Raw genomic sequence first — 25,415 nt, 5'->3', positions numbered from 1 at the left:
ATTAGGTACCTCAGCTAAAAGAAAGCATTGAAAAGTACTGCATAAGGAAAGATGCTTAAATTTTAAACTTGGAAGGTGTTTGCAGATGTGAGGCAAGGGAAGAACAGCAGTAAGAAAGAAGGAATGGTTACTTCCATATTTCATTGTGATACAAACCATTTTCTTCTGTTCTCGTTGCCAAAGCTCTTTAATTGCTTTCCTCTGTTTATCCAACTCACTTTTTCTCCCAAGGAGAGGCTATCAAAAATAAAAATTGCTAGGTTTTTGTTTGTTTGTTTTTTACAAGTGAAAATTTACAAACAAGTTATTTCTGATTTTAAAAGCAACAGAAATTACAAATGCGTTTAACTTTTTACCTGAACAAATTTGTTGGCTTGAAGAGCTGCTGCTGTTTGTTGTGAAAGCTGACTGCTCTCAATATCATTATCAAAAGCATTTAAGAATAAGGTGCGGAATGGCATAAACTCCTAAGATTTAAAATAGTAAAGTCACTTCCAAAATAGAAATGTGTCTAGTCCCTGCCTCCACCCAGGTGATCATGAAGAATAAGTTCTGTGAGCCAAAGAAGTGCCATGAGAAATATTGGGCCTAGACCTCTAGAGAGCAACAAACTGAATTCCATGTTGTAAAGACAATTTATCTAAGCTTCATTCAGGGTATACTTTCTGATGAGTGAAATTAGGGTTAATAATGATTATGACAATGATCCTTAAGAAAAATTAATTCTAAAGCTAAGGATTAAAATTTGTTTTGGCAGGGAAAAGAGCATCCCATTTCAGAATGAATGTATGCCAAAAGAGGACTGTCTGTGACCAACAAAGCTAGTCTTAATTAGAAATTATGCTTCACAATCAAACATTTCATTCAATCAAGGATAGGTAATTAACAAAACTCTTAAGCTGCCAACTCACTCTCATACCTCAGAAGTTCACAAGGTAATTACCTGAAGTCCAATAATGCTTTTAGTTGTCTCTGCCATCTTTGCAATGTTTCTAGCACATTCCAATTCTGGAAGGGAAAAGTTCTAATTAATTGTCATCTTTAAAACAAAAACCATAGATGTTTCTATTTCACAATTTAAAAAAATTATACAGATCACATGACCAAAAAGATGAAAGACTAGATGTTTTCTTTGATCTTCACAACTCTCAAACATCTCCAAAATAGGAATTATGCACAAGAGATAAAGATATTTCAGCCATCTCCACAGTCTAAGACACCAAGGATCCAAACAACATTAACAAGTGAACTAACAGCAAGGAAGACTAATCTCTAGCTCTTAACGTGCTCACTCAGCACTCCTTTCCCTCACCATTCACCCAGCTCTGAAAGAAGGGCCACAGAAGTCAATGCATGGGTTTCCAAAAGAACTCAACTATACTCACATTCCCACCAATGCCACAGAAAACCAAAAGGGAAAAGATTGCTTAGACAGGAGAGCAGCTGTACAGTGACAGACCAGAAAAAGAGAACAAGGAACTGGGAAAGGACACACATATGTGTTAGAGAGGCATTCCACTAAATCTGAGTAAAAAGCCAAGCATATAGTTGGGACCAATTCTGTTCCTCCTGGAGTTATTTGAGGCAGAGACTGAAGCCGATAAACCATGAATTGTCTAGCATGGCAAGAGACTTAAGACAGGTCTGAGGTCCAGCTCCTAGGAAACTGAACTCAAAGGGGGAGAGAGTTAGAAGGTAAATTCAATTAACAATCTTGGGCATGAGAAGATATTAATAAAAGGGAATAGGAATTCCATTATCACCTAAAATAGTACAGGCATCTATGAATAAATATCATAAGACAAAGGAATCAACCACTTGATGATGGAGAGGACCTATGGATTTTCAAGATAACATAAAACCACAGAAGGATATTTCTGAATAGTTTTTTTTTTAATGAATAAGAATTATACAAGCGGAATGTATGGCCTATACTACAGATATAATTGTCAGGTTAGGAAAACTTAAATGTACAATGGCCAAGTATAAACAAAGAAAAGAAAAGCAACAATAACTAAGTGCAAATGCAAATACACAGAAGTGAAGGACAACTGGGAAGAAGAGAAGCAAAAATCAATAACATTAGAAGAAAATATTGTATCTAAATAAGACAAAAGATTAATCTCAAAGTCTCAATTTAAGAATTCTGGGTCTCTCAAATGAACACAACAAATAAAAAAAAACAGAACACAGAATGCAAGAAATAATACAAGTGCCCAGAATTTCTGAACACAAAAAACAAAGTGCCAACAAGAATCCACAGATTACCTCTAGGAAAAAAAGAATACCTATGCTGTAAACTCAACAACAACAACAAAAAAACACAGTATCTGTAATAACTCCACTGATAAATAACAAATCCTGCAAGTGATTAGGAGAAACACCTTCAAACACAAGAGAAAGAATATACAAATAACACAAGACCATTCTGTATCTACCAGAAACCACAGGAGTGAATGGATTAGTGCTGGGAAAAACAAAGGAGCTCAAAATACAACAAAAGGTGACCTACCCTACAAACCTGAGCTTCACATTAGTCAAAAAAGATGTATATTTCACTGAAAGAAGCTTTTAAAACATTTCTAGAAAGAAAATTAGATCTGAAGAAATTATTTGCCTTTCAAAAACCTCAGATATACAAAAAGGGTAAACAAAGTAACCAAACACAACAACAAAACTAAGACAACAACAAAGTGACAATTAAGAAATTTCTTTCTAAATGCACACAGGAGACAAGGGTGAAAACAGAGGTCAAACAGAAGTAACAGTTGAAAAATAGCCCTAAAATATCATGGACTAATAAATCTCCTAATACCCAGCCTACAGGTAAACCAATGGATTTTGAGGGGGGGAGGATGGGGGAGAAAGAAGGATTTGTGGGACTAAATTACAAAACGGGAGGGGGGGTGCACAAAATGGGGGAGGGAATAAAAAAATGGGAATAAGTGACATACTCTAATCAAGTCAATGGTTAATAATGACAGGAAAAATAAGTCCTGTAGTCTCTAAGGAAGATGAGAGCGTAAGATGAGGAAAGCAAAGTGAAGAACGGGAAAAGGAAATCTTATTTCAGTAGTGGGAGAGGGTACAACTAATAACCTGCAGAGATTTAATGCTTAAAGAGATCACTCATTCTGCCTCAGGAGAAGGGGAATCAGAGATCCTGGAAGCAACTGACATCCAAAACAGTGAGAAGACAAAGATCTAAAGAGGAAAGTTCAAGTCAAAGGGGTTGGGAAGTCAAGTTAAAGTCATGGGAAAGGGGGCAAAGGTTAATAATAAACTGCAAAATCAGTGATATAGGAAAATTTCTCCATTAGAACAATATTCTTATCACCTGCTGAAACTGGTATTTCTAAAAATGAGACACAACAATAAAAGAGGGCCAGGAAACAAGATCTACAGGACAATAACATAAAAACTGTTCAGAATAAGAAACACAAAATAGGGATCTTAAAGTCTTTAATTTCATGAGGGAAACAGAGACTAAGAATAAGCATAAGGTCCATGAAATTAAAGAATAAAAGTCTAAAATAGACAGAAAGAAGATAAATAATGAAACGAACAAGGGAAAGAAATCCTTTTTCAGAAGAAGTTATAAAAAATGAAATTTGTAAAATGAACAAAACAAAATTGAAGGGTAAGAAATAAAGAAATTTTACTTGAGTACTTAACTGAGAGAGAAAAAAAGGGAGGAATAACTAGATAAAAGAAAACGGAAATAATAAGTTAGGCAAAACTGCAATACTAGGAAAAAGGATAACAAATGATGTAGAGAGAGAGGGGGGTAAGGATAATGTAAATAAAACCAGTAGGAACAGGGTTGCCTTAAAACTGATTAAGGCTAAAATAAATAAGAGACATAGTATAATGTTTACAGAGAAAAAGAGGGAAAAGTGCAAATTTGGAAAAAAAAACAATATTTGAAATAAATGGAGGAAAATATAATTTTCCTAGATTCTCATAACTAAGTGTGAATGGATTAAACAGCATAATAAAAGGAAAAAGAATGACAGAATGGATAACAGAACAAAACCTCTCAATCTGTTGCTTATAAAAAATACATCTAAAAAACAAAGACACACACACACACACACAGAGCTAGAAAAAAACTTTACTGGATATCAGGTGAATCCAAAAAAGCAGGTATTACAAGCATGCTACCAGACAAAGTAAATCAAACAATACATTATGATGTTGTTGTTCAGTCATGTCTGACTCTTCAGGATGCCATCGGGGTTTTCTTGGCAAAGATACTGGAGTAGTTTGCCATTTCCTTCACCAGTTCATTTTACAGATGAGGAAACTTAAGGCAAACAGAATTAAGTGACTTGCCCAGGGTCATACAGTTAAGTATCTGAGGCTAAATTTGAACTCATCAAGATAAATTGTTTTGATTCCAAGCCCAGTGCTCCATTCACTGCAGCACCTAGTTTCCCAAGTACATATAAGACCATTTCATTATTTCAACAATATGAAACACAATTATTTTTACTTTCTTCAATGAAACTACAATATAGAAATCACACTAATGATTCCATCAGACAATTCATGAATAGTTTAATTCTACAACAACAAAGCTGACTAAATGCCTCAAAGACTCACTCACCCAGACTGATTTTTTTCTCAACCCATGTAACTATATCTTTGGTATATTTTGACCACATTTTGGCATACGACAAAGCCAATTCAACTCCATCATCATTTCTCAGAAGCATGCTATCCAGTTCTTTGGGCCACAGAGGTCCTGAAAGAGAAAATATTAAATGTAGAATATATTTTTGGCATCAGTTCTCTAAGCAAGAAGAGCAGTTCAGGCGATTTCTAATGAAAACTGATGCTCTACCGCTGACAGACTTTGAGAACAATTTAAACACCATAGTTTGAATTATATTTGTCTTTCTATACTTGTTTTTTCTTCCCTCTAAAAAAAATAGCTTTCAAGTCATAAAAGCTACAACTGATCAGACCAGATCCAGCTTTGGTTTTGGTCATTTCCAATGTAATATGGAAACTCTACACAGTTAGAGAATGATGCCAATGTTAGCAAACAGACATAAATTTTAGCAAGTACACTGAGAAGGACAAATGACAAAAGTATAACCTATATTTTTAAGTACCTTGAAGATTATCTTTTTCATGCAGCAATCCCACTGATTCCACAGAAATGTTTTCCAAGGACTACAATGTAAAAAAAAAAATACAGATCAGAGGAAAATAAAAGCTACACAAAAGAATTTAGCCTACTCATTTAGAAGACTTTTTATGCCTACCATCTCCTTCTCCAGTTCAGATTAGGAACTGAGCACATAGGGCTAAGAGCTCAGGCTCATACAGCAGTAAATGCCTAAGGCTGATTTGAACTCAGAAAGATGAGTCCTACTTGACCTCAGGTACAGTCTTCTATATATTGGGCCACTCAGTTACCCAGAATTCTTCATGCGAACCTTAAAACTAATAAATTAGGAAATAAGAAAAAATGTATAGATACCGTGAAGGAGCAACCTCTTCCCTCCATCTTTTATTTTTATCTTTTTAGGCATAAAAACTTCCCTAAAAACTTCAATATTTTCATCCAGGATTAAATAAGTAACAGCAGTTCATTTTTATACTTTTCCCTGAACTTATCTGATTAATGAGCATACAGATAAACATCTTGGAATTTTCTCCCAATCTCTCCTAACCATCTAATGGCTTTCCTGACAAAAATTCTATCAGTATAAACTGAAAAATGACACTTTTTAGAGGAAAACAGAATTGTGAAAAGGATAAAAATACTTTTAAGAAAAATAACCACTACACCTCCCAAAATGAACCCAGGAACTATGTGAACAAAATCATAAAAAAAACTTTGTATACAAATTAAATTAGATTTAAATAGAGAAAGATTAATTGTCCACGAATAGGCAAGGCCAATATAATAAAAATGACTATTTAATCAAAAGTTATATATTCAATGAAATCCCAATTAAATTACAAAAAAATTATTTTTCTGAGTTAGAAAAAAAATGACAAAATTCATTTGGAAGAACTAACGGACAAGAATATTAAAGGAATTAATGGGAAAAAATAAAAGGAAGGTAGTTTAACAGTACCAAATCTTAAACTATACTATAAAGCAGTAATTATCAAAACTATTTGGTACTGGCTAAGAAACAGAAAGGTAAATCAGTGGAACAGAGGAGACATACAATTTACTGCAGCAAATGAATATTATAACTTAGTGTCTGACAAGTTTAAAGGCTTAAGCTTTCAGGACAAGAATTATTTGGTAAAAACTGTTGGGAAAGCTGGAAAGCAATCAGGTAGAAATTGGATATAGACCAGTATCTTATACTCTTTACCAAGATAAGGTTGAAATGTATACATGACCTAGATATAAAAGGAAATTTTACAAGAAAATTTGAAGAACATGGAACATCTATCAGACTTACGGATAGGTGAACAATTTATGAACAAATAAGAGTGATCATTGAGATGTAAAATGGATAATTTTAACTACATTAAAAAGATTTTGTACAAATAAAACCCATGTAGCCAAAATCAGAAGGAACGCAAAAAACTGCGGAAAAAATTATATAGACTTTCTCAGATAAAGATCTCAAATCTCAAATATATAAAGAACTATGTCAAATCTGTAATCCTCAATTGATAGCCAAATGATATCAGTAGCAGTTTTCCAATGAAGAAATCATATCAATTTGTAGACATATGAAAAAGTGCTCCAAATCGTTACTGATTAGAGAAATGTGAATTAAAACAACCTTGAGATATCATTTTATACCTATCAGAATGGCTAAAATTATATAGAAGGGCAAAATGACAAATGTTGAAATGGATGTGGAAAAACTGAGACCTTAATTCATTGTTGATGGATCTGTGAGCTGATCTAAATCTTTTTGAGAGCGATCTGGAATTATGCTCCAAGAGTTATTAAACTGCCTATACCCCTTGAACCAGCAATACCACTATTAGGTCTGTTTCTCAAATGATTAGGGTAAAAAAAAAAAAGACCTATATGTTCTAAAATATTTATAGCAGCTCTTTTTGTGGTGGCAAAGAACTGGAAATTTAGAGATGCCCTTCAATTGGGGAATGGCTAAACAAATGGCGGTATATGCTCATGATGGAATATTTCTCTGCTATATGAAACAATGAGCTCAATGATTTTAGAAAAACATGGAAAGATTGGCACAAAATAATGAAGAACGAAATGAGCAGAACTGAGAGAACTTTGTACACAATAACAGCAATACTGTTTTCAGAACAACTCTGAGCCACCAGGTCATTCTATTATAAATATCCAAATTAACTGTAAAGGTCTAGGGGCAGCCAGGTGGCACAGTAAGTAAGAGCGCTGGCCCTGGCATCGGGACATCCGAGATCGGTTCTGGCATCAGATACTTGGCACCCACACAAAATAACTGGCCGTGTAACCTTGAGCAAGTTACTTAACCTCAATTGCTTTAAAAAAAAAAAAACAACAACAAACTATAAAGGTCTTTCCCTTCCTACAAAGAAAGATGCTGTTTGCATCCAGAAAAAGAAATGACATATATGTGTGTCTGTGTGCATATCTGCGTGTATATACACACACACACACACATACATATATATACAAACACACATACACACCCATCTAATGGTAGCTAGCTCTAGAGTGGGGGGAGGGGAAGAAAGTTACATGATAAAATTGTTGTACATTTAAAAGGAATAACAAGTCATACATAAAAGATATGCAGTTTCAGGTGCAATCCTCTTTTTTTTTTCTATTCCACTTTGTTACAGAAAGGCTTGTTTTATTTCTTAAGTTCAGAATAAAAAAACTAATTAAAAAAAATAAAAATAGCCACTAGATGAAAAACTATAGATAAATGTTGGCAAGGAAGTTAAGGTGATTTGGGGGGAAGGAGTACTCAAAAAATTTACTCTACTCAAATCTAAGACAATTTTGTTCCATTTTCTAAATTTCTGTGAGATTTGGATACTCCTAAGAAAACAAACTGATTTAATTTCGCATTTTCTAGAGTTAAGAGCAACAATTCTAAGTGAAAATATTATAGGACTAATAAACATCAAATTAACTGAAGACCTTAATTAACCTTCTTGCTGTTATCACCAATCAATCTTTTCAGAAACAGCTACATAATCTTCGAAGACAATTATGTTGTATAACAAATGAACCAAAGTTTCACTCACATTTTGTACAATTTCAAAAAAGACTTAAGGAATTCATTAGTAATTTACTTTTTTATTATTTAATTGGCCTATTTATATTGTAGGCAGAATAATGACAAGAAAAAAAGTATTGAGTCCCTTTCTTTCCACTAAACAATGCTAAGAACATAAGAAGTTATTAAATGCTAGATACTTGCCAAGAATAACCAAACAATCAACAAGCATTTATTAAGCTCCTACTATGTTCCAGACACTGTGCTAGGCACTGGGGATACAAAAAATTAAAATAATCCCTACTCACAAGTAACTTCCATTTAAATGGTAGGAGGGGAGATTTCAACAAGAACACATGTAAGAATACACAAAATATAAAGAGAAGAAATGCAAAGTATTTAAATTGAAGGTACTACAGGAAAGAGGAAACTAGCTGTATGAAATCAGAAAAACTTCAGGTAGAAAGTAATACTAATGTGAGGCTTAGAGCAACAGAGGGATCCTCTGATTCACAAAATGGTGGCAAGTGCATGCATGCGTGTGTGTGTATGTGTGTGCATGCGCATGTATGCGTGTTGGGGGGTCAGAGAAAGGAGAAAAGAGAGGAAGCAGTTTGGATGGGTCACACAGCTCAGAAGGGGAGGGGGGAGTGTATAATATCCAACAAGGCTGAAGAAAGATGGAGGGGCTTTAAATACTAAACAAAGGAGTTAATAATTGATCCTGAAGGCAATGGGAAGCTACTAGAGTTGACTGAGTAGAGGAGTCACATGATCAGATTTACATTTAAGGAAAATTATTTTGGTAATGGTGTATAGATTGAACTTTAGTGGGAAGATACTTGAGCCTGGAAGACCACAGCCAATCAGGTCATTTCGATAAACTAGGCAAGAGGTGCTAAGGGCTTGAACTAAGGCGCCCACTGTAAGTAAAAAGAAGGCACTTGATGGGAGAAATGTTGTGAAGGTAGATTTAAAAGATCTGGTAATGAGAGGAATATGGGAGGCAGGGGGGAGAGGGCAGCACTGAGGAATTGCAGAGAATGCCAATATGATGAGAAGGATGGATGCCAGGGCCTTTAACAGAAACAGGAAAGTTTGGAAGAAGAAAGAGCTGGAGAAAGACAATTAATTCCAATCGGGTGACGTTAAGTATGAGATGTCACAGGGATATCAAGTTTGAAATACTCCATTGGCAAATGGTGATATGAGACTGAAGCTCAGGGGAAAGTCAGGAACTGGATATATACATGTGGGAATCATCTGCATGGACACAAGGGAGCTGATAAAGTTGTTGGGGAGGGGGGCCGGGAAGGGAGGTTGAGAGGGAAAGGGCATGAAAACAACTGAGAAGGTGAGGAGGAGGAAGAGAAAGGAGAGAGAAGAAGACCTTGGGTAGAACCTTGGGGGAACACTTACATTGAAAATGTGTAATAGGGATGATTGAAGGAGACTGAGAAGGAGCCACAAGATAGAGAGGAGAAAAACCCAAGAGAAAAGGGTAACAAAAACCCAGAAAGGAGAGGGAGGGTACTCAGAAGTGCCACATGAAGCATTTGGCAAATGGTAAATCTGTAAAGATTCCAGGTTCCATTGAGGGATCAGGTCAGAGGCCAGATTCCAAAAGACTGAGGAGTAAATTACAAGAGGAGAGATGAAGTGAGTGTTTTCAACTTTTTAAAGGATGTAATTTTTTTTCTATGGGAACCACTCAGAACATGGAAAACCCACTGGTCCATTTAATTTCATACCAATTCTCAATTAATAAATGATATTCCTTAATCTAATTGAATAATATCGCTTTTTATACAGTAACATTTTCTCAGAATTCAATACATATGGAAAATAATTCTCCATTCAATCAAGACTGAATATCGTTTGCACAATTAACCAATGTTTCATGATATATCCTAGACCCCAAAGCAATAATCTTTTTGGTTTTGTTTCTTTATTCTCAACTCATCCCCATCATTAACAAAAGAAAGTCAAAATCACAAATCTTGATCTGTGAATGACTGAACAATGTCTTCCAAAAGGACATTTTTAACTTGGTTTGGTTATGCTGATTCTCCTGCAGAAAACATAAGCCATAGTTATTGTTAATTGAGAGTGAAGGGGTCACTTCAAATTGGACTAGTTGCCTAAAACACATCCTGACCTCTCCAACCTAAGCAAACAAGAGGTCACTCACACATAATTCAAAGTGGAGACAGTAGTAATTTAGTGCTAACTTAAATGCTGAGTTGACGCCCTCTACATTAGACCTAAGATCCTGAAACCTTAAAGTATTATATGAAAGTGGTCAATGAGCTAGCTTTCCTCCAATTTTTACTTAGGTGTGTGAACTGGTGCACGTTTTCTACACTTGCCAGCATAGATTTTCCTTCAGCTCTCAAAAAGAAATCAGAAACAGAAAGATGAAAGGCATAACTAGGAGATAATCTCCCCTACACTAAGCTTCAACAAGGCCCAAGGCTATGGGAACTTGAGAACAAGGAAAGAAAAAGCACACATGAGCACATCCTTAATTTAAAACTAGCACCTGAAAACTCACTTTTTACTTCTGGACACAGAAAGCTCTGTTAACCACCACAGAGTTTTTCTAGTATTAGAATTTACAAATGTTTTAGGGTCTAGACTTGTGGTTTTATCTATGTGAAGAAGTGCAGGTGAAGAAACTGCTCTAACAGTGCAGATCTAGCAACAGTTCTGCAACTCAGAACTAACTAGGAGAGTGAGTTGGCTGCTGAAGGTCACAAAGTCAGTCTATGTCTATGAGGTCTATGAGGAAGCATCTCAACCCAAATCTTCCAGACTCTGAAGTCAGCTCTCTATCCACTGCACCACACTGTCTCTTATCAAATACATATGCAGAGATTCTAAAGCAGGTTAACACCCAGATGATATTTTTCCTTAGTTTTAAAAAGATCTTTTGGAGCTTAGAAATCTCCTGTTATTTATCATATCCCTGTACTATCTACATTATTGTGATGCTGAGATCTAATAAGAAAATTTAATTCAATCAAGAGACTTTGATTTGCACTAACTCTGTCACCTGTAAGTGTAAATTCTCTGCCTATTATTTCCTTAGGAAAAGATGAGGATAGCATGTGGCCCTATCACCAAATGGCTGGAAAAAGATATAAAGTGTTATAGCAGCAATCACACTGGCATACCCAGGATGGCTCCTAGTACAGGTTCTTAGACCTGCTTTACTAGCAAAGAGCTGTTTAAGGGGTCAACAATCTTTTTTAATTACATTCACTAGTTCAGGGGAGGAGTCAGCACCCTGAACTTCTAGCTGTCTGAATCAACTATACATTTACATACATGCCTGGATGGAGAGAGCCTTTACATCTGAGCAGGTGGGGAGCTCTGAATACATGGCCACTCAGAATCTCTAGGGAATCACGAGAACCATTTCATAAGCGAGCTCCCAAAGCAATATATCAACTCAAAGTATATATACACTTCTCAGAGCAGAAGGCATCACAACCCTCATGACTCAGTGCCTAATTAGAAACTAGCAAAAGGTGTGATGGCCTTCCTACAAGCAAGCCTCCCCTAAGCAAGCTTCCCTTATTGGACTCCATATGAGGCCTATTAATGGGCTAATGGGTGGGGAAGATCTTCTATCCCAATAACATTACAAGTGGACCACAAACAACTGTGAAAACAAAAGGAGGTCACAGGAAAAAGGTCAAAGGAACACAGGAGCTCTTGCTACTGCTCTTCTCTCATTCATACCACATTTCTACTTTAGACTCCTTTCGATCTTAAGTTGACTATATTTTATTCTCAACTGAGGCACCAAATATGAAGACTGCTCTAATGCATATAATCTCCCCATTACATTTCAGGGGGAAAAAAGGAAAAAAAAACAAAGAAATAAACCCAAAACCCAACAGTAAAGCTGCATCACTTGTTCCTATAAAAAGGAAAATGATGAAAAAACTCTTTACTCTCTCAAAAACTGAGTGGAAGCCTAAGAAGAACATTTCAAATAGAAGAGGAAAGTTACATATAGCATCAATTTAGCCCTGCCAATTAACAATGCAGCTCTAAGCAGTAGGTCCCGAGGAGATGATTTATTACAATGAGCACACTGCTAAAGAATGTCAGAAAATCAACCTATTATTTTATCATTGCTCAAACTCTGTTCACCATTGTGACTCTGATCTCAATCATGCAATCCAAGATCACTGGAAAATTAACTCTTCACATTCAGTAGCTGAGATCAGGGGTTGGCAAGGCCTAAGAGCCACCCTCCTACCTGTTTCTGCATGGCCTGTGAGCTAAGTATGGTTTTTACATTTTCAAATACAGTGCTATTTTAAAACAAAGACCATTCTTAACTTGGCAGTTGTACAAAAAAAAAGATAGCAGGCCCAATTGGTCCTATGGGTCATAAAATATGATAAATGTACACTCTCAAGGACATAGCTCACAAAACTGGAACAACTCTGGCTTAGAATTGATAAGGCCAAGTCACAAATTGGTGAAAGTTAGTCTTCATTTCACCTTAGATCATTGCTATATTCAAATATAGAACAGCCAGGTAGTGCAGGATAGAGGACAGGGCTTGGAGTCAGGAAGACATTATCTTCTGGAGTTCAAATCTGGCCTCAGATACTTAATAGCTATGTGACCCTGGGCAAGTCACTTAACCCTGATAATTCAGTTTCCTCATCTGTAAAACGAACTGGCAAAAGAAATGGCAAACCATTCCATAGCATCTTTGCCAAGGAAATTCCAAATGGGGTCACAAAGAATCACTCAACTGAAATGACTCAACAATAATAACAATATTTAAATATGCTATGAAATACACGGAATTCTGCAGGCTTCTCACTATAAATAAGCTACACCACCTTATTTTGTTTTGTATATAGTTATATAGTGACCAAATGAAAAAATAAAATTTACCAATGGAGCAACTATAAAAATGCTTTTACCTGTTGCATTTAAATTAGTTAAATTCATCTATTTCAGATGTTATGGTTTTAAATTTTAAATATTTTTATTATTTTCCTTTTCAAATTATACACAGGAAATATACAAATTTCTCTGCACAAGTTGAGAGACGATTAATCTACAGCAATTTTTTTCTAAACTGGGGAATAACTTTCTAAATTGGGGAATAACACCCTCCCTCCCCCTATCCCAACGCATGGTTAAAGTAGAATTTTAGGGAAGTATCCCATTGATAGCAGCTGAAGAGCTCTTAGGAACTATTTGGCGATGGCAGAAACAACCTGTATGGCACTTGAACAGACTGAGACATTCTTAATTATGCCTTTTGAATTGATCTGAAGAGGTCAAACATCTACTAAAATTTAAGGCAGAGTGTCAGACACTGAGGAAACACAATTGAGAAATATTTAAGAAGAATCTGCATTCTACATCTTATGAATCTCTAAGTCTCTAGGATTTTCTGTAATGCCAAAAATTACTTCTGATGGAAGGGTGACTGAGTTTAGTATAAATGCATATGAAAATTGTTACTCTTAAAGTATGAAAAGATTATTTAAAACTGCTAATAATACAATAACATTTATGTGAGAGCCTATGAAAAGGATTCTTGGTGTCCACCTTCTAATTAAAATTATAGTTCTTGAAACTATAAAGCATAATCACCGAACATAATCCTGTATATACTTGCTTTAATTGTCAACATCTTAGTGATATAAGTGAAAAAACTGAGTTATGGTAAAACAGGACAGATTAAAAGGTCAAGAAATTATTATACTGAGGGACGGAGTCAAGATGGCGGAGTAGAAGCATGACCTCCCCGTGGCTCCTGCTTCCACCTTCCTGAATCCATGTAAAAAGGGGACTCTAAACAAACTTTGGAGCTGCAGGAACACACAAAATGACACAGAGTAGCTAACCTCCTGCTGAGGACAGCCCAGCAGGCCGGCAGGAATCAGCCAGCGCAGTGCTCTGGGAGCTGAGCCCAACCCCAAGGCTTTAGCCCTAGGGCAGGCCTGACCAGCCCCCGGCCAGAGGGACCCCAGATCAGCAGCAGCTGTGGCCTTTTCTAGAATTATCAACACATAGATGTGAAAGACAAAGTGAGAGGTCAGTGCAGTCTGGACTTTGGGACCCAGTAAGTGGGAGTGCATGGCTTTTGCCCTTGGGACTCCAGGCACAGCCAGCCAGCGCCATGTGGCAGCTTCAGCTCCTGGCCTGCAGAGTGTAGGGGGACCAAGCGACCAGTCTAAGGGGTCATCGCTCTTGCTTTAACCTGCTTGGATCTGGACTACACTCTAGAGTGGAGGTCCTGGGGTGTGTGTCCAGCTTGCCAGAGCGTGTGGAGACCTCAGAGAGGGCACCCATATAATACCTCTGGCAGCTGAGAAAACCCCAGCGTTTGGGACAAAAGCTCCCCTGTCTGGTGGCAGAGTCCTACTGTGGCAAAAAGCCCAGGGGTCAAGTGACTGAGGCGCGACATGACAAAGGCAAAGGAAACAAAGCAGACAGAAGATTCCAACATTAGACTCCTATTTTGGGGACAGAAAGGAGCAAAGCATGGAACAGGAGGAAGACATTGAAGACGGAACTCCTGCACCCAAAGCTTCAAAGGAAAATACAAGCTGGTTACAGGCCATAGAGGACCTTAAGAAGCGGATAAGAGAAGTGGAGGAAAAATTGGGAAGAGAAATGAGAACAATGTAAGAAAATTATGAAATGAGAGTCAACAGCCTGACTGAGGAAAATCATATCTTAAAAAACAGACTGACTCAAATGGCAAAAGAGGCTCAAAAAGGCAATGAGGAGAAGAATGCCTTAAAAAGCTGAATTTGCCAGATGGAAAAAGAATCTCAAAAGCTCACTGAGGAGAATCATTCCTTCAGAATTAGATTGGAGCAAATGGAAGCTAATGACTTTATGAGAAATCAAGATGCTGTTAAACAGATCCAAACAAATAAAAGAATAGAAGGAAATGTGAAATATCTCATGGGAAAAACCACTGACCTGGAAAATAGATCCAGGAGAGATAATTTAAAAATTATTGGACTACCTGAAAGCCATGATCAAAGTAAGAACCTATAAATCATCCTCCAGGAAGTTCTCAAAGATAACTTCCCTGATGTTTTAGTACCGGAGGGCAAAATAGAGGTTGAAAGAATCCACCAATCACCTCCTGAAAAAGATCCCAAAAAGAAAACTCCTAGGAATATTATAGCCAGGTTCCAGAATTCCCAGATTAAGGAGAGAATATTACAAGCAGCCAGGAAGAAACAATTTGAATATTGTGGAAACACAATCAGGATAACCCAGGATCTGGCAGCTTCTACACTGAGGGATCAAAGGGCTTGGAATATGATATTCTGGAGGTCAAAGGAGCTGGGATTAAAACCAAGAGTCACCTACTCAGCAAAACTGAGTATCATGTTTCAGGGGAAAATATGGTCATTCAGTGGAATAGAGGACTTTCAAGCATTCTTGATGAAAAAACCAGAGTTGAATAGAAAATTTGATATTCAGATATAAGAAGCAAGAGAAGCATGAGAAGGTAAACAGGGAAAATAAATCATAAGGAACTTATCAAAGTTGAACTATTAACATTCCTACATGGAAAAACAATAATTGTAATTTATGAAACTTTTCTCAGTAGTTGAAGGGAAAAGAAATATATATATATATGTCTTTATATGAGGGTATATGGGCATATGAATACATATGTGAATGTGTGTACATATGTTTACAGGTATACAAAGATAGAGGGCACAGGACCAATTTAACAGGAAGGGATGACACTTAAAAGGTGAGAGAGGAATATAATGGGAGGAGATGGGGAGAGACAGATTGGGGTAAACTATCTCATACAGAAGAGGCAAGGGAAAATGGTTACAATGGAGGGGAAGAATAGGAAGGCAAAAGGGAATGGGTCAACCTTATTCCCATTGAATTTGGCTTGAGGAGGTAATGAAATACACACTAAATAGGGTATCTCACCCTCTAGGAGAGTAGGGGGGAAAGGGGATGAGAGGGGGGATGATGGAAGGGAAGGCAGGCTGGGGGGGAGGGAAGTTGGAAGCATCCACTTTTGAAAAGGGATGGGATCAAAATAGAGAATAGAACAAGTGGGAGGTGGGATAGGAGGGAGGGAAATATAGTCAGTCTTTTACAATATATCTACTATGGTAATGTTTTGCATTAGCCACACATGTACAACCTATACTGAACTGTTTATCTTCCCAGTAAGGGTGGGTGACAAGAAAGGAAGGGAATAAATCTGGAATTCAAAGTTTTAAAATCAAATATTCAAATATGTGTGTGTGTATATGTGTGTGTATGTGTGTATATATATACATATATATACACACTATTATTAATAAGATTTTACATGTAATTGGGAAGTAAGATATACAGGCACTGGGGCATAGAGATCCACTGGAAAAGTCAAAAGGGGTATGGGAGAATATATGGGAGAGAGCAGATTGGAGGAGGGGATATCCTGTGGGACTGCTATTTTAGGCCAATGAGTGGGGCAAAACGGGGAGAAAATTTGTAACTCAAAATCTGGCGGAAATGCATGATGTAAATCAGAAGTTAATAAAGCATTTGGAAAAAAAAAGAAATTATTATACTGAAATGTTTGCTAAACAGAAAACTCCTGTCCACAATTAAACTTAGCTTACCTGATTTTTCAGAGTCGCAGCAAGTTCCAAAGACGAATCACTGCCTACATCTCCCATAAGGAAATCAAAACACTGTCATGGGAAGAAAAAGACAAAAGTTATGACAGAGGTTAGTTCTTGTAAAAAATTATTCAAAAGTGTTTATGTTAAAAAAAAATTAATAAGATGTTATTAGTGATTCCCCACTCCCACCCCCTGCAAGAGAGGGGAAGCAGCACAACACGGTGGAAACAATACTGGACCTGAAGTCAAGAAGCCTGGCTTCAAACCTGAGGTCGATTCTGTACTATCTTTGTGGACTTGGGGTAAGTTATTTTGTCTCTTTGAGACTCATGTCCCTCATCTCTAAAACAGAGGGATTAAATGACTTTTAAAGCACCTTTCAGTTCTAAGTCCCATAAAATGGTCCAACACCATATAAAGTCTTAAGAGTATACATACCAAAACTTGGGAGAACACATATCTCTAATAAACTATGACCTTCCTAGCAGTTCTAAGTCTGATAATGAAGTACTACAGAATATAGCTGTACAAAATCTGTAATGTTATTTAATCCTTAGCTTAGCTATACCATTTCTTGGGCATTGAAACAAACAATACTCTCATTCTGCCCTGGGTCTAAAATTTCTTTAAATGACAAATTTTTACTTGGGTATCACCAAAGATGAATGCTAGTGTTTCAATTATTTCACTGAAAAGATGTCTCATTTTTTTCTTCATTAATGTCATTGAAGTCCACAATTAAGAAGGATACGTTAAATAAGGGAACAATTCTTATGAGTCTTATATATAGGAGTAGCTTATTTACTTTTTAATTCTTCACACCAAATGACTTCATGAAACATGAAAATGATAGATGCAGAGACGCAGATATAAGAAGAACTTAGCATGCAAAATGACTATCACTTCTTCATGAAGAAAATATTTGTGGGACATATTAAACCGATCTGACAGGTCTCATAGATAATTCTGCTGTGTGAGAACAATCCATTACTGGAAACACAGAGCAGAAGTCACACTAGAATTCTGCCGGCAATACAGGACCTACTTTGTGCCATTTCTTCTTATTCACTGCTCTCTTTCAAGATATGTTCTTCAAACAGCCAGATCATAATCTAGATCATAATATAGTGTGTAATATGCCACAGGAAAAAAGGATTTTGTATCTGGCTCCTATTAAAGTGTCATCATGGGGCAGCTAGGTGGCACAGTGAATACAGCATCGGCCCTGGAGTCAGAAGGACCTGAGTTCAAATCCAGCCTCAGACACTTGACACACTTACTAGCCATGTGACTTTGGGAAAGTCACTTAACCCCAACTGCCCTCCAAAAAACAAACAAAAAGAAATGTCATCATTTAAGACATGCTGAATTCCTACACATGTACATGTGTTTATATGTATATATATGTGCATATATATACACCTATGCAAGTAGATGTTCCAAATGACTAACTTGATTGTTTATTACAGAAATACATATGCATATTTCTGTGCATATACACTAAATGCATATACACACATACATAGGCACAGCAATTTCGTTCTTTAAATTTAATTAAGGCAAAGACAATTATCTACAATTTAAATAATTAGGCATCACAGCTAGCCTTGAAGACAAGAAGACTTTGATTCAAGTCCTACCTCTGACACATACAGACACCGTTAATCTGGGCAAGTCACCTCTCAGTTGACAACAACTACAGAATTTAAAACATATACTAATATGCACTGGCAGAGGAGATTCCCTTACTTGGACATTTCCTATACCAATGAAATAGGTGGTCCAGTCATTGTCCTTATCCACAAAGCAAATAGTGTCTTGGCTAAGAGAATATATGAAAATTTTCTAAGTTTAAAATATCTGTCATACCATACTGAAAAATTTTAGGTAAAAAACTTGAAGCAGAGTGATATAAAGGAAAAAAAGTGAATGAGAACAAAGTTCTAGTTCCAATTTGCCACTAAGTACCTATGTAACCTTGGCTAGGTCCTACAACCTCCTTAAGTCACAGCTGTTCATCTACAAAATGAAGATCTGAACTAAAGAATTTCATAATTTATTTGCCTGGAAGCTAAGAGAGACACAGTGAACTATAAATCATCACTAGAACGAATGAGAAATTCATTTTTTAAGAATCACAAGATAAATGTTATGGAAATGGGAATCTAAGATCTTCCCTGACCCTAGGCCCTTTCATAGGCTTAAGTGACTGAGAATCTTCCTTGATTTGAAAATATACTCTGCCCCCTAATAAGCTGAATGTGGTCACATGGAGCCTATGCCAGGAGGCTTGTTTTTCAGGAATGACCACGCTTTGGTGCTCTGTGATTGGGCAGTGGGTAAAGAGGGTTGTGACATTCTCTGAGCCAGGAGGAGGCTATATGTATCCTGATGTGAGATTTTGTTTTGGGGATCACTTTGAGAAGAGTTATGTGATTGACCAGATGAGACTCTGGACAGCCATTGAGCCCCCCCGGCTTTGAAAACCCAGATGTTGGTGCTTCCCTCTCTGGTAATTGTGACTAGGTATGGATATAATGGTCAGACAGCTGGAAGCCTGTCTGCTGAATTATTTCTCTGTCTGCTTGTAACTTCTACTTTAACTTCTGTCTGTATACTCTGAAGTTTGGGGTGCTGACTTTTTCCCCTGAACTAGGTAAATGATATATGTTTGATTGATTAAAGCAAGATTGTTAACCCATTTTGAGTTGCTTTCCTTTAGAAAAGCAGATCTAAGAACCTGTGTTGGCAGCTACCCTGGGGATGCCAGGGAGCTTGCTGCTACAATAAACCAGATCTGAAACTAATATCATAAAGCAGTAATCATCAAAACTATCTGGTACTGGCTAAAAAATAGAGTAGTGGATCAGTGGAATCAATTAGGTACACAAGACACAACAGTAAAATGACCGTAGCAAACTGTTTGATAAACCCAAAGACCCCAGCCTCTGGGATAAGAACTCACTATCTGACAAAACCTTCTGGGAAAACTGGTAAACAACAGGGCACAAACTAGGTATAGACCAATATTTCACAGTGTATTGTAATGGGAATGCAAATTTGGAAGATCTTCCCTGCCCCTAGGCTAAAGTGCACCAGAAGCCTGGGGAGGGAGGCTTGTTTTTCAGTAGATACTTCTTGATTGGCCAGTGAGTCAATAAGGTTGTTACATTCTCTGAGCCAGGAGAAGGCTATATAAGCCCTGATGTGTAGCTTTGTTTTGGGACTCACTTTGAGAAGTGTTTTGTGATTTGATCTGAATTCTGGGAAGCCGTTGTTGAGAGTCCCCCGGCTTTGAAAAACCCAGAATGTGGAAACCCAGATGTTGACTGGGTATGGATGTAATGGTTGGACAGTTTGGAAATCTGTCTACTTGATATTTCTGTCTTGATAATTCTGTCTGTATGTTCTGAAGTTCGGGGTGCTGATCTTTTTCCCCTGAACTAGGTAAATGATATACATCTGACTGATTAAAGTAAGCTTGTTAACCCATTTTGAGTTGCTTTCCTTTAACAAAGCAGATCCAAGAACCTGTGGTAGCTGCAAACCCTGAGGACGCTTGGGGTGCTTGCTGCTACATGTATATACCAAGATAAGGTCAAAATGGTCACATGATTTAGACATGAAGGGTGATACCATATGCAAATTAGAAGAGCAGGGAATAGTCTACCTATCAGATCTAAGGAGAAGTGAAGAATTCATGACCAAACAGGAGACAAAGAGCATTAAAAAATATAAAACAGATAATTTTGATTATATCAAATTAAAAAGGTTTTGCACAAACAAAACAAATGCAACCAAGATTGGAAGGAAAGCAGAAAGTATCTCTGATAAGGGTCTCATTTCTCAAATATATAGAAAACTGCATCAAATTTATAAGAATATAAGCCATGACAAAAAAGGAAAATAAGAACGTTGAAGAGGACATGGGAAAACTGGGATAGTAATGCACTGATGGTGAAGTTGTGAACTAATCTAAGCATTCTGGAGAGTAATTTGGAACTATGCATGAAGGGTTATAAAACTCTGCATACCCTCTGATCCAGCAATACCACTATACTAGGTCTGTATCCCAAAAAGATCATAAAAAAGGGAAAAGGACCCACATGTGCAAAAATATTTATAGCTGCCCTTTTCATACTAGCAAAATAGTGGAAATTGAAGGGATATCCATCAATTGGGCAATGACTGAACAAGTTGTGGTATATGAATGTAATGGAATACTACTGTGCAATAAGTGAGCAGGCAGATTTCAGAAAAACCTGAAAGACTTGTACCAATGTATATAAAGTGAAATGAGCAGACCCAGGAAAACACTGTACACAGGAATAGCAACATTGCAAGATGATCAACTTCTCAGCAACACAGCGATCTAAGACAGTTACAAAGGACTCATGATGGAAAATGCTATTCACATCTAGATAAAGAATTAATAGACTCTTAATGTAGATCAAAGTAAACTTTTTTCACTTAATATTTTCGTGATTTTTTTTTGGTCTGTTTCTTCCTTCACAACAGTGACTAATATGGAAATATGTTTTACATAATTGCACATATATAACCTGTATCAAACTGTTTACCATTTTAGAAAGGGGGGAGAAAAATTTAGAAATTAAAATCTTGCAAAAATAAATGCTAAGAAATGTTTTTACATATAACGAGGAGAGGGAATAAAATGCCATTTTAAAAAAAAGAAATAAAAAAGAATTATGGGAAAATTATATTTTAAAATAAAATGTGACAGCTCATAAAAACTTTGAAAAATTCCAATTTCACAGTCATTACCCAGAGACTTTTTTTCTGCACTCAGTGTTGATTATACATGACCCTTAGCTTATTTCAAAAATTTACAAAAAACATAGCCACAGTAGAAATTATAATATCCTATCCCACTGCTTTCAGAAATCCACTGACAGGCTCATAAATTATTAAAAGGTAGAAGAGACCATGAAAGTCATTGATCCTAACCTAATCATCACTTGATTGATATCCTAATCATCACTTGATTGATGGTGAAACTGTGGCCTAAAAAGGTTATATATCTGCCCAAGGTCATAAAGGTAAGTACCAAAACCAGTATTCAAATCCAGATCATAGGTCATCCAAACCCAAATCTGTTATAGCACAATATTATTTGGAGGAAGGTCAAAGAGAATACTTAAAAAGTCAGAAAACCCATACACTGGTAAAAGCTCTGCTATTAGCTGGTTAACTTTGTAACTTAACCACTTTGGGATTGGTTTTCTCATTTATAAAAGAAAGTAACTGAACAAAATGATCTCTAAAGTATCTTCCACCACAATGATTGTATCATATCAGAATTTTGGGGGAGCAGAGTCAAGATGGCATAGTAGAAGCAGGACCTCCTTGGGGCTCTGGCTTCCACCTTCCCCAATCCATGTAAAAGGGGACTCTAAACAAACTTTGGAGCTGCAGAACCCACAAAATGACACAGAGAAGCTAACCTCCCACTGAAGACAGCCTGGCAGGCCAGCAGGAATAGGCCAGTGCAGTGCTCTGGGAGCTGAGCCTAGGCCCCTGTAAGCCGGAGGTTTTAGCCCCAGGGTGGGCCTGACCAGCCACCAGTTGGAGGGACTCCAGATCACCAGCAGCTATGGCCATTTCCAGATTTATCAACACATAGATGCATAAGACAAAGTGAGAGGTCAATGCAGTGTGAACTTTGGGACCAGTAGTTGTGAGTACATCAGCTTTTGCCCCCAGGGCTAGAAGCCACTGCTGCCCAGCCAGGCGCCACATTGCAGCTTCAGCTCCTGGCCTGCAGAGTGTAGGGGGACCAAGCGACCAGTCTGAGGGGCTATCGCTCTGGCTTTAACCTGCTTGGATTTGGACTGCAGTCTAGAGTGGAAGTCCTGGGGTTCATGACCAGCTTACCAGAGTGTGTGGAGGCCTCAAAGAGGGCACCCAATTAATGCCTCTGGCAGCTGAGAAAACCCCAGCATATGGGACAAAAGCTCCCTTGTCTGGTGGCAGAGTCCTACTGTGGCAAAAAGCCCAGGGGTCAAGTGACTGAGGGGCAACATGACCAGGAAAAGGAAGCAAATCAAACAGAAGACTCCAACATTAGACTCCTATTTGGGGGACAAAAAGGAGCAAAGCATGGAACAGGAGGAAGACAGTGAAGTCAGAACTCCTGCACCAAAAGCTTCAAAGGAAAATACAAGCTGGTTACAGGCCATAGAGGACCTTAAGAAGCAGATAAGAGAAGTGGAGGAAAAATTGGGAAGAGAAATGAAAACGATGCAAGAAAATTACGAAATGAGAGTCAACAGCCTGACTGAGGAAAATCACACCTTAAAAAAACAGACTGACTCAACTGGCAAAAGAGGCTCAAAAAGGCAATGAGGAGAGGAATGCCCTGAAAAGCCAAATTTGCCAGATGGGAAAAGAATCTCAAAAGCTCAATGAGGAGAATCGTTCTCTTGGATTTAGATTGGAGCAAAGGGAAGCTAGTGACTTTAAGACAAATCAACATGATGTTAAACAGATCCAAATAAATGAAAGAATAGAAGGCAATGTGAAATTTCTCATGGGAAAAACCACTGACTTGGAAAATAGGTCCAGGACAGATAATTTAAAAATTATTGGACTACCTGAAAGTCATGATCAGGGAAAGAACCTAGAAAGCATCCTCCAAGAAATCTCAAGGAAAACTGTCCTGATGTTTTAGAACCAGAAGGCAAAATATAAGTTGAAAGAATCTACCGATCACCTCCTGAAAAAGATCCCAAAAAGAAAACTCCTAGGAATATTATAACCACATTCTGGAATTCCCAGATCAAGGAGAGAATATTACAAGCAGCCAGGAAGAAAAAATGTGAATATTGGGGAAACACAATCAGGATAACATAGGATCTGGCAGCTTCTACACTGAGGGATCGAAGGGCCTGGAATAGGATATTCTGGAGGGCAGAGGAGCTGGGATTAAAACCCAGCAAAACTGAGTATCATGTTTCAGGGGAAAATATGGTCCTTCAGTGGAATAGAGGACTTTCAAGCATTCTTGATGAAAAAACCAGAGCTGAATAGAAAATTTGACATCCAGATACAAGAAGGAAGAGAAGCTTGAGAAGGTAAACAGGGAAAATAAATCATAAGGAACTTATCAAAGTTGAACTATTAACATTCCTACATGGAAAAACAATAATTGTAATTGATGAAACTTTTCTCAGTATGAAAATAGTTGAAGGGAACAGAAATATATATATATATATATATATATATGTTATATATATATATATATATAGACACACGTACTATATATGTCTATATCGGAGGGTATACAGGCGTTTGAATACATATGTGAATGTGTGTATATATGCTTACAGGTATACATAGATAGAGGGCACAGGATCAATGTAATAGGAAGGGATGATACTTAAAAGGGAAAATTAAGAGGTGAGAGAGGAACATAATGAGAGGAGATGGAGAGAGACAGAATGGGGTAAATTATCTCATAAAGAAGAGGCAAGGGAAAAGGGTTACAATGGAGGGGAAGAATCGGAAGGCAAAAGGGAATAGGTCAACCTTATTCTCACTGAATTTGGCTTGGGGAGGGAATGAAATACACACCAAATAGGGTATCTCACCCTACAGGAGAGTAGGGGAAAGTAGATGAGAGGGGGGGATAATGGAAGGGAGGGTAGGCTGCAGGGGAGGAAAGTTGGAAGCATTCACTTTTGAAAAGGGACAGGATCAAAGTAGAGAATAGAACAAGTGGGTGGTGGGATAGGAGGGAGGGAAATATAGTCAGTCTTTTACAATACATCTACTATGTTAATATTTTGCATTAGCTACACATGTACAATCTATACTGAACTGCTTATCATCCTAGTAAGCATGGGTTGCAAGAGAGGAAGGGAATGAATCTGGAATTCAAAGTTTTAAAATTAAATATACATATATACTATTATTAATACTATCTTACATGTAATTGGGAAAGAAGATATACAGGCACTGGGGCATAGAGATCCACCATGCCCTACTGGAAAAGTCTAAGGGGGTATGGGAGAAGATATGGGAGAGAGCAGATTGGAGGAGGGGATATCCTGTGGGACTGCTATTCTGGGGTGGTGGATATGTAAGAAAATTTGTAACTCAAAATCTGGCGGAAATTAATGATGTAAATCAGAAGTTAATAAAGCATTTGAAAAATGAAAAAAAAAAAAAGAAAACCCCCCAAAAAGAATTTTTCTCCCACTTCCTTTATGAATACTAGAAACTAAGCTGTAGTTCTAAGAAAAAGAAATAACCCTCTGACTTCATTCTTCTTCATATTCATGGATGCTTCAATAACTGTGACAAAGGCTTTTCCTTCATGTTCCTAAATGTCAATGAATATTTTTAAGAGACCACTACAAACAAAAAGAATTTTGCCTTTAGATCTTGTAATCATTTAAGGAGAAAAACAACAACCAAAGCAAAACTTATGCATTATATGGAATTTTTGAGCTGGTATTAATTTATTAACTATTACTTAAAGGATATTTTTGGGGAGAGCAGCTAGGTGGCACAGTGAATAGAGCACTGGCCCTGGAGTCAGGAGGACCTCAATTCAGATTCAGACACTTAA

At 37.2% G+C, this 25,415-nt stretch overlaps 1 protein-coding gene across 6 annotated transcripts in view; it reads right to left on the bottom strand.

The window, feature by feature from the left end:
- Positions 1-18,214, bottom strand: part of LOC138176161 (rho GTPase-activating protein 29-like) — a 48,829-nt gene extending 30,615 nt beyond the window's left edge. For 2 of the 6 annotated variants that reach the window (XM_069106930.1, XM_069106931.1), the window contains exons 1-6: positions 16,820-18,212; positions 5,121-5,181; positions 4,610-4,747; positions 944-1,008; positions 357-467; positions 157-237 (exon numbers count right to left, since the gene is read on the bottom strand). In XM_069106930.1, the coding sequence (XP_068963031.1) occupies positions 157-237; positions 357-467; positions 944-1,008; positions 4,610-4,747; positions 5,121-5,181; positions 16,820-16,876 (513 nt within the window). In that variant the 5' untranslated portion in view covers positions 16,877-18,212. Of the gene's footprint in view, positions 1-156; positions 238-356; positions 468-943; positions 1,009-4,609; positions 4,748-5,120; positions 5,182-16,819 lie in introns of all 6 variants that reach the window. The other 4 variants (XM_069106929.1, XM_069106933.1, XM_069106932.1 and 1 more) reach the window with 4 other exon arrangements.
- Between the last annotated feature and the right edge of the window lie 7,201 nt (positions 18,215-25,415).

Source organism: Petaurus breviceps, unplaced genomic scaffold (assembly GCF_028583685.1).
Source record: "Petaurus breviceps papuanus isolate PSGF00001 unplaced genomic scaffold, PetGlider_PUasm1.0 82569, whole genome shotgun sequence".
In the NCBI taxonomy this organism is placed as follows: domain Eukaryota; kingdom Metazoa; phylum Chordata; class Mammalia; order Diprotodontia; family Petauridae; genus Petaurus; species Petaurus breviceps.
Note: the sequence above shows the minus strand (reverse complement) of the source record. Positions and strands in the feature narration are given on the sequence as shown.